The following is a 9801-nucleotide window of genomic DNA, read 5'->3' as shown; positions in this document are numbered from 1 at the left end:
AAGCACGGTGGAAACCGCACACACGGGAAACGCGTCCAGAACCCATCCAGCACATGCAGCAATGGGCCAAAACCTTCATGTAAATTCAGAGCGCGCCGCATGCACAAGAGCAGAAGCACGCCCAGCAGAAAAATGGGGCTCCGTTCCCCATCACCTACATCCTGACCAGTCACGGGGTCACAGGTCACGTGCACGCCACCGAATCACATTATTATTAGAAATAATAATATTTACCACATTGGGGTTTTTTTTTTGTAAAATATGACTGATGACCCACACATAATATCCGGTACACGGTGAAACGGCAGGCGTGCGAGCGTGTAGGCCCTGCAGGTGTTCACTGAGTTCACTGAGATTCGAACCAGCAACCGTCGGTCCTAATGAACCTTCTGGAGAAAAGCGCCTTATCACCAGTCTCCTGCTGTGATTGGTCAGTGTGAGTGGTTCTTATTGGTCAATCAGATGGAGGAGCGTGGTGGCGGCAGCGGGGCTCCGGGGAGAACTGATCAGTCATTAGAAAGAGGCTGTGAACCAGAAGACCCAGAAGACCCAGGTTCAAATCCCACTTACTACCATTGTGTCCCTGAGCAAGACACTTAACCCTAAAATAGCTCCAGGGGGGGACTGTCCCTGTAACTACTGATTGTAAGTCGCTCTGGATAAGGGCGTCTGATAAATGCCTTAAATGTAAATGTAAATGGCTGAAGTAACAGTGTGAGACTGAACCCCACAAAGACAAGAACCTTCACCAGTGTCCATGCAGGGACGTTCTGCATGAAGGCGGCCAAGTCGGACCATGGTTCTCATGAGAGATTCATTCTGCAGAAAGTGATCAGTGTAATAATTGGAATCACTTGAATGTGGACATGAAGCCAATCAACCATCTCACTATTTCTTCAGATTATACGTTATACACAGTACAGGCCAAAAGTCAGGACACCTTCGCATTCAACGTGTTTTCTTTATTTTCATGACCATCTACGTTGGTAGATTCTCACTGAAGGCATCAAAACTATGAATGAACACATGTGGAGTTATGTACTTAACAAAAAGTGGAGACCTGGCCTCCACAGTCACCGGACCTGAACCCAATCCAGATGGTTTGGGGTGAGCTGGACTGCAGAGTGAAGGCAAAGGGGGGCAAAAAGTGAATGAGAAGGTGTGTCCAAATTTTTGGCCTGTACTGTATCTTTCGGCGTGTTATATGTGTTGTCTTTCGCTCCTGAGGGGTTCCAGAATCCCATTCAAGTCACAGGAACTGAGGAAAATGTGGGCTGCAGCGCCCAACGGTGGCTCTCATCTGACCTGCAATACAAAACATGGAATTTGCTCGATTCAGCAACCTGTTATCAGATTATCACTTATCCAATAAAAGATAAAGACCAGGAAATTTAAAAAAAAAAAAAAAAAAAAAAGCCATTTGCAAATAACACAACTTCTGTTAAGTAACTGATACCACAGAATATTGTCAAACAAAATGTCCAAGACAGAATGTAATATATTGTTATTTTATTTATTGAACATTCACATTGCCTGCTTTACATTAATGAAGAAAATAAAAATCCCCACTCGTTAACAAAAGCGTCGCAAATCGCTACGCGGCAGTGACTTTAGCAAATATTAAAATGTTCAATAACAACTTTTATATCATCATGGCAGCATGAAAAAAAACCCATCGTCCTCAGAGAAACCACAAGTGCTGAAAGGGGTCATGGGTCACGGTGAGAACTGTACAGGAGCAGCGAACACATTCGGAGCCGACGCGCTCCGCGCCGTCACAGAGACCACCGTTCAGGTGATATATAAACTTCTCACAACCGACCAGTATACACACACACACACACACAGAACAAACCGCACCTCGGAATAAAAACCAACACAAACATGGAATAAACACTTCGTGTGAAATCCTGTTTTTTTTTTACTGAAAATTGGTCCTCGGAGATCTACACACGCACACCAGAAACCTTTTAAGGGTTTCTCCCCAGTAGCATCCTGGGAGATCCCCGCGACGTGACCCATGTGTGAGTCCCCAGCTGAACATATTGCAAAAAAAAAAAAACAAAAAAAAAAACAAAAAACAAATGTAAATAAATAAAACGTCATTTTCAACATTAAAAAAACTAATTCCGGAAGAAGCAACGCAGAAGGGAGCGGGTTCATTCCACTCTTGCAAGGCACTTCAGTCTCGCCGGTGGCCTCCACAACACCAGGTACATATTTATATAAAACACAGAGGGTGAAAATGTGATCCGTTTGGGTGCCCAGAACTGATAATAGATAAATTAGATAAATAATTGGCATTTCACAGAGTTCCTCAGCAGGGGGCAGCACCTTCAGGCTATGAAGGTCTTGATGACCTTCTGTATGATCTGCCCGCAGCCGGGGCAGGGGGCGTGGAACTTGTGCAGCCTGCGGGCGCAGGGGAAGCAGGTGATGATGTGCGCCGTGCGGCCGTGGATGATGTTGCCGTTGCGCGGGCGCACGCGGCACAGCTTGCACGGCTCCAGCAGGGCCTCCAGCCGGCACTCGGTCAGCTCCATGTCCAGCGTGTCCTGGCTGTCGCCCTCCGAGCTCTCCCCGGCCTCGCGCGGCAGCGCCGGGCGGCGCGGGCCCTTGCCCTTGGCGGAGGGGGGCAGGGGGCATTCGCGCGAAGCCAGGTGGGAGGGCAGGATGACGGGGTCCGAGATGGTCCTCAGGCTGTCGGGGACATCTACGCCTTCGTCGTCGTCGTCGTCATCATCCTCGTCGTCTCCTTGGCGGCTGCTGCTGCAGGCGGGGATGTCGGGCACCGAGATGGAGTGGGCGAGGCGCGGGCAGCCCCGGTACCAGTCCTTCTGCAGCGCCCAGCAGCGAACGCAGTACCTCTGCAGGGGCGTGTTGAACTTCCGGCACTCCGTACACTGCCACGCATCCTGCAGGTTTACAGCCGGGAGATACAAGGACAGAACCAGGAGGATTCAAACGTTTTTTTAAATGACCGATTCCTCCAATGTTGTGCAATACACCCCCCTGTGGCTAAAACAGGTAAAAACCAACATGCATTTTATTTATATTTACGGCATTTACCAGACGCCCTTATCCAGAGCGACTTACAATCAGTAGTGACAGGGACAGTCCCCCCCTGGAGACACTTAGGGTTAAGTGTCTTGCTCTGGGACACAATGGTAGTAAGTGGGGTTTGAACCTGGGTCTTCTGGGTCACAGGCGAGTGTGTTACCCGCTAGGCCACTACCTCACTTATATTTGGGCCAACGCCGTACCACCATACAAGAGAATAATTCCTTTTAGTTTCAATTACTGCTTTACGTCCCCTGGTAAAACCGGCTGGAGGGTGCCGGGACAGAATCGAGGTGTGAACTCACCTGGGTGGAGATCTCAGTGTCCGTGTCGTCGCTCAAACACTGCGAGTCGTCTTCTGGTTCGTCCTGCATCTTAACATTCAAGAGTTGAGAGATTTGAGGTCTTAACGTTTCATTCATGTTGTTTTACGTTGAAACGGTGACGCGGTCGATCTACCTCTTTCTGGTCCTTCTCCTTCCCAGCATCCTCCTCCTCCAGGTTCGAGTCCCCGTCGCTGCCCTGCTCCAGGGCCGCCTCCTTCATCTCCACACTCACCTGCTCGCTCTCGGCCTCGTTCAGGAACCACAGGTCGTCCGTGGTGTCCGACACGACGGCCGTCCCCTGGTCCTGCCCCGGAGAGAGCTGATCCTTTAGTCTAGTTCTGCCTGTTCTAAAGCGGCATTTCACCGCAACCACACACTCGCAGCCATCAATTACCAGATCTGGCTATAACGGAGTTAAAACGGGGCAGTGGTGGCGCGGCGGGTAATAGGAGCGTCGAAATTAATCTCGTAATCGATGGATCACGATGCAGATGCGGACGATCCTGCATCGATGCAGGGCAGAACATAATCGATTATTTCATCATGACGTTGCTCGGTGGATTTCTACTTAAAAAGTAGTGCCGGTATTGGCTGTGGTGGCCTGCTCCGGGTCGGAGTTCGGCCTCGTCCATTCGGACGTTCGACATGAACGCCCTCTGAACGCCATACGCCTGTGTGGACGCTTTGATGCATTTGAAAACATAATGTGAAGTAAAATAATCGACGATTAATCGCGATCGAAGCTCGGGAAGTGAGGAAAGGGACCCGTAATCGAAAGGTTGCCGGTTCGAATCCCGAGCCGCCAACGTGCGACTGAGGTCCCCATGATGAAGGCACCGTCCCCACACACTGCTCCCCGGGCGCCTGTCATGGCCGCCCACTGCTCACCAAAGGTGACTGTTAAATACAGAACGTATGAACGTATGTAAGGCAGTATTTCATACTTGATTAGTGTGGATGTCGGTGGAGCCGTTGCTCTGGCGAGAGTAGTTGCTGCGCAGATTACCCAGAAACCACCAGGGCAGCCCAGAGAGGTCCCATTCATCCAGCGTCACGTCAAGTTTCGGCCTTTTGCAGGCAGATCTGGGCAAGTCATCTAAAGAGTCTGCCGATAAAAAAAAAAAAGATTCGCATTCGCGTGCACTTGTGATGACATCATCAGGGGCGGTGTCATTTGTCATTTTGGAGGTTTGTCACCTTCATCCGCTTCCCTCGGCCTGCGCTGTGACGTGGCCTGCGGTCCTCCCTCCTCGGCGCCACATGCTCTAACGCCCTCAGGCACCTGCACGTGGGCAGAAAGAGCACCGTCAGTACCCAGGGCGGGGCGGGGCACTCGGGAGAGCAGCAGCTCCTCGCGGCAGCGGCCTCCGAACGTGACAACAACGGGCCACCGCGCGGAGGAGGAAGACGAGGGGAGGTCTGACGCCTGTTACTGCAGGGGAACCAGCGCCGACGCACAGTGGAGGGACTTAATGAAATACACATGTTAATACATGTATTATGTATTAATACATAGAGTTTGGGTTCATCTGTGACTGGGTCACATCGTCGTCTTGCTCTTTGGCGAAGTGCTCGGGATTCAACAGAGCAAAGGCTGACCCAACTACAACAGTGTGCTGTATATACGCTATAAAGGGAACGAGGGGTCAAATTTGGCCAATGCGAGACATATTATCTATTGGCGCAACGTCGACTACCTGACCCGGGTAAAGTTAGCGGCGAGTTCGGTATTCCACAGACTGGATTTCCTCTCACGCATTAAGCAAAAACCCAGAAGTCTCCAGGGCTGCCCGCAGCCGTAGATAATCGGGGATAATGCGGGTTTTTTGCTTTGAAGAGCGGCCGCATTATTTCGCGTTCACAATTTACCGGCCGCAGCCATTCAAAACCCAACGCGCGGGTGTGTCTACGTTCCCGTGACTTGGTGAAAGTGGAGATTTCTCGCTTAGTAAGTGAGAGAAAATCCGGCGTCTGTCGAGTACAGAACTGAATAACTTTACTGAGGTCACGACCTTTACGGGAGGGATGTTCTTCGCACAGTAAATATTCTACGTTCGCGGCTACTTCAGTAATGTGTAAGAAGTTAGTTGTGCAACTTCCTGCTGCAAATTATACACCATATATATGAATTGAATGCCATATCGCACAGTCCTAGGTCCAGCTACGCAAGTCGCTGAGAAATGGAGACAGAGGACGTTTTAGAGGACGGATGTAGGACGCGTGCAACGTCCGCAAGAACAAGTAGAACGGTGAGGGGAGGGCGCGGCCGGGCCGGTGAACGCAAGAGGAGCTGCTGCTGCCCCCGCCCAGGACGGGAAAGCGGTGCAGAGAAGGAAACTCTGAGAGACAAACAGAGACAGGTACTCTGTCCCCCGTTGACCAGGTCGCCCAGGTGACCTGAAGCCACCAGACGAGCCCAGCCATGGGGAGGTACAGAGACGGTGCCACTCTGTACAGATACAACCAATCGGAGGCAGCCGCGCTACGCCATCAGGGCAAACAGGCCGGGGAGGGGGAGCGCGCACCACGGCTCTTCTCGCCTGGTTTTGCGGTGAGGAGTACTACGGTATTGCTCGTGGGCGGGCCGGTCCCCCGCGCCTGTTTGCCGCCGAGGGCGCTGGCGCGCGCTGTTCCTCCAGTGCACCATGCTGGTTTTTTACCTGACCCGGGGCTTCGCTCGTGGTCTCAATAGAATCCTTGCCGACAGAAAGATTCTTTGCTGCGTCTGCGTTTCAAATGAGACACAGTAACAAACAAAAAGCCCGTCCCTTGTTAACCAGCCGCTCGTCTGGGAAGTGAAGGGGAGAAATCGCGCACTCACACACACACATTAAATCTCATGGGAAATGTCTTCGGAAAACCCAGTTTACTTACCTGGTCTGTCTAAGCTTTACAGCAACACACACAAGCGCACACTCAGGCACAAAAAATATTCAATTTGAATGTCCCAATTGGCAATTTAAATGTCATTTGACTGTAACGACGGAGCGAATGGGGCTGCAGGGAGTGAAGGGGCTAGTCTCGCATCTCCTGAAGGGAACTTACCTGCACTATTCAAGACAAAAAGGTTCTTCTTTAGCATTTCATACACCGGGCTGCAACGAGAGAGGACGGCGTCACACGGCTGCTGGTCGTCTGGCCAGAGGAACGGCCGCGTTGGCACGAACCCGGGCCGACTCACCTGGGGTTTTTGACGGAGAAGCTCTCCACCTCCAGCAGCTCGCCCAAAGGGTCATCCTGGCAGTGGACAATGTGCTGCCTCTGTTTGTCATACAGCTGCTTCACCATGATGTATTGGCCCAGGTAGTGCATGACCTGGCGAGGGGCGAATTAACGCGGCAGAAAGTTACTTCAGCTCTCTGGATAACGTGGCATAATGCAGTATAGGTTCAGGCTCGTTCTCAACACGGTCGAACCAACCCGGCAACATGCAGCATCTCCACGCATGTAACAAGCTTCCTAAACAAATACATTTTTTTTAGGCTGTGCGTCATTCCGTGTACTGGCAAGGATCTCATGGTACGATTGTGTCAAGATATTTTGTGATACTGTACATAGATCACATCTAATGTACATTACAGAACTGAATTTTGGACTAAATTTGCATTTGATGTCCCTGTATTGATACAATACAGGCCATGATGGTGACTTCCCTCACCTCCTTCAGGGTGAACACCTCTTCCTGGGCGCCTGCAATCCGCAGAATCTGCAGAAGCGGCACTTTGGGTTGGACCTGTCGTAAGAAGCCATAATTAATAATAAACCCTTTAACACTTAAGCAATAACACCAAATACAAAAAGGGTAGCCAATATACTAGGTCCCTGTAAATGAAATTAGATAAGAAAAATATTTATCCCAAGAAGAAATTCTTTTTCACTAAAAAAAGGCAATTTCAGGAGTGTTTTTAAAAAAAATCTTTTAACTAGTTCCACCACCATGGGCAGAATTGGACCCTAAAGAAGAGCTCTGTTGGGAATCTGAAACGCATTTTAACACTTCCAGGCTCAAATCAACACGTTCAGCTCCAGTTCGGACAATTCAGATTCGGATTCAAGTGCATTTAACTCGAATTGAGTTTCGTCCACTTGCCGCCTGAAACCCGTGCCGGATTTATGCGCGATGCTCACCTGGCTGCCCTCCCCCGGCAGCGACCTGCACGCCGAGCCGGACCCCGGGTTGGTGTGGGGCAAGAAGGAGGTCATTATCCCACCGTTAAACCCGCCATCGCGGCGAAGACGTGATGCTTAACAAACGTGACTGTTTCGGGTGTGAAGTGATCGCTGCAGGATGCTGAGGGGTGCTATACGGCGGGGGGGGGGGAGCCACCCGGATGCGGCCGCCGGCGTTATTTCGCCGGCGAGCGCCTTTAAAGGTGGGGGGCCGCGGCGCTAAAACTCGCGGAGGGACGAGCTACGGTCCGCGTCGAGCCCGCGTTGCTGGCCGCTCGCATTCCTCCATGTTAAATTCCAACATGGCGCCTGCGCTGCTTCCGGACCGCACGCGCGAAATTGTGCGTACGGCCCGCCGTCCCCGACTCTCGCTCCGCGACGTAGCTGCGTTAACGCGACGTGAATAGCAACCTGCGCTCAAGGGTGCGCTGCGCCTGCGCAGTTCGACCCCTTTTCAAACCTTAGTAGAGGAGCGTGAACTATGTCCGCAGTGTGCAGATATTTCTGTTTGCTCTAATATTCTCGTTATTAGTTCCAGTCCAACGCGTTGCGTTGATATACAGTAAAGGCCAAAGGTTTGGACACACCTTCTCATTCAATGTGTTTTCTTTATTTTCTTGACCATTTACATTGGTAAATTCTCACTGAAGGCATCAAAACTATGAATGAACACGTGGAGTTGTGTACTTAACAAAAAGTCCTGCACGCTCTCTCAGATCAGCAAACGAAAGGAGACTGAAAATTCCTTCTTCACGGGGTCTCCGATTCCAATCATCTCTGTTCTCCGTTGTTGTCCCTGGCTGGTGGAACAACCTGCCCTCCTCCACACGACTAGCCGAGACTATCACCACTTTTAAGAAGCAGGTGAAAACCCTCTTGTTCAAAAAGTATTACAGACAAATCTAACACTTACACACGCACATGCGTACACATTGCACAAAACAATACAAAAATGTATATATACATTATAATTTTTTCTTCGTCTAGCACCTAACAATCTCTGAGCATGCTCTTCACTGACAAGTTGAGCCTTATCAGGGCTCTTAGTTTGTAAACTCAATATTCTATAGAAATCGAACAAGAATTGCTGGTGTCTTCCTCTTGTAAGTCGCTTTGGATAAAAGATAAAGGACCTGAACCCAGTCGAAATGGTTTGGTGTGAGCTGGACCTACAAGTGCTAAACACCTCTGGGAACTCCTTCAAGACTGCTGGAGAACCATTTCAGGTGACGACCTCTTGAAGCTCATCGAGAGAATGCCAAGAGTGTGCAAAGCAGTAATCAGAGCAAAGAAACTTGAATATAAAACATGTTTTTTTAGTTATTTCACCTTTTTTTGTTAAGTACAGAACTCCACATGTGTTCATTCATAGTTTTGATGCCTTCAGTGAGAATCTACCAACGTAAATGGTCATGAAAATAAAGAAAACACATCGAATGAGAAGGTGTCCAAACTTTTGGCCTGTACTGTTCTCTCCTGCAAAATGTTATTGATCCACAAACACTGCTTCACCAGTAGAGAGCAGCATTTTTGTCTGTTGGTTTCATACGCATCACTACTAACATACTCACGTTCATAACTGTAGACAGCGTACTTACACTCACTTGGTCCTGCATTATGCATTCACCTTTCAAAAATTTTGACTTTTTTTTTTTTTAGATTTTCTGATGCACATCTTCTTTTGAGTTTCTTAGTTGTTCACATAACTTGCATCTAAACATTTCCTTATGCTGCATTATTTTTTTTTACATATTTGCAAATGTCAGTCATGTTCTGAGCAGATATATACACGTTTTGTGTGTGCATTTTAAAGCGTTTTGGGTCTTGGAGTAGCTGACTGCACATTTTGATATGAACCAGGTTTTAACGGTGGATTCTGCCCAGTTGTTTGGTGTAAACGATGCTTCCAAACGTCCATAAACATCCATATTGTATGAACTGAAACCTCTCATTCTCTTGACGGCTGTAAATACTTTGATTGGTTGCATCCACCAAATGTTTTCTCCAAGTTCATGAGAAGCATTTTGCATCATGAAAAAGATTAATTAAAAAAAAAAAAAACGACGTTACTGTCCGTGAGCGAAATTGCAGGTCAGTTGGTCCAGTGATTGTCCCCAACACCGCCATGCAAGCTCTGACGTAGGCCGCAGGTTGCTGGACGGAGATACCGGAGGAACAATGTGACACCATCAGTTCTGAGATAAGCAGCAGTGGAGGAGATTTTAATGGGGTCACAACACAGGAG

At 49.2% G+C, this 9801-nt stretch overlaps 1 protein-coding gene across 4 annotated transcripts; it reads right to left on the bottom strand.

Annotated features, from left to right (window-relative positions):
- Positions 1 to 1494: 1494 nt before the first annotated feature.
- Positions 1495 to 7877, bottom strand: mdm4 (MDM4 regulator of p53). Of its 4 annotated transcripts, none has more exons than XM_028999477.1 (10): positions 7515 to 7877; positions 7045 to 7119; positions 6568 to 6701; positions 6432 to 6481; positions 6011 to 6111; positions 4584 to 4659; positions 4331 to 4491; positions 3520 to 3705; positions 3366 to 3434; positions 1495 to 2915 (listed from the first exon to the last, which is right to left on the bottom strand). In XM_028999477.1, exons 1-10 carry the CDS (start codon positions 7587 to 7589, stop codon positions 2337 to 2339), a joined length of 1506 nt encoding a protein of 501 aa, XP_028855310.1. In that variant the 5' UTR covers positions 7590 to 7877; the 3' UTR covers positions 1495 to 2336. The 4 variants fall into 4 exon arrangements, with proteins under 4 accessions (XP_028855310.1, XP_028855311.1, XP_028855308.1 ...); XM_028999478.1 differs by having other exon boundaries at positions 3520 to 3690; XM_028999475.1 differs by having other exon boundaries at positions 4584 to 4668; positions 6047 to 6111.
- Between the last annotated feature and the right edge of the window lie 1924 nt (positions 7878 to 9801).

The sequence above is a fragment of the Denticeps clupeoides genome, chromosome 12 (assembly GCF_900700375.1).
Source record: "Denticeps clupeoides chromosome 12, fDenClu1.1, whole genome shotgun sequence".
Taxonomy (NCBI): Eukaryota; Metazoa; Chordata; class Actinopteri; order Clupeiformes; family Denticipitidae; genus Denticeps; species Denticeps clupeoides.
Note: the sequence above shows the minus strand (reverse complement) of the source record. Positions and strands in the feature narration are given on the sequence as shown.

Coding starts and splice junctions, on each gene's coding strand:
- mdm4 (XM_028999477.1), bottom strand. CDS start 7,589: ATGACCTCCTTCTTGCCCCACACCAACCCGGGGTCCGGCTCGGCGTGC. Junction 6,482..6,567: donor TTCTCCGTCAAAAACCCCAG/GTGAGTCGGCCC, acceptor CTCTCGTTGCAG/CCCGGTGTATGAAATGCTAA. Junction 2,916..3,365: donor ACACTGAGATCTCCACCCAG/GTGAGTTCACAC, acceptor GTAAACCTGCAG/GATGCGTGGCAGTGTACGGA.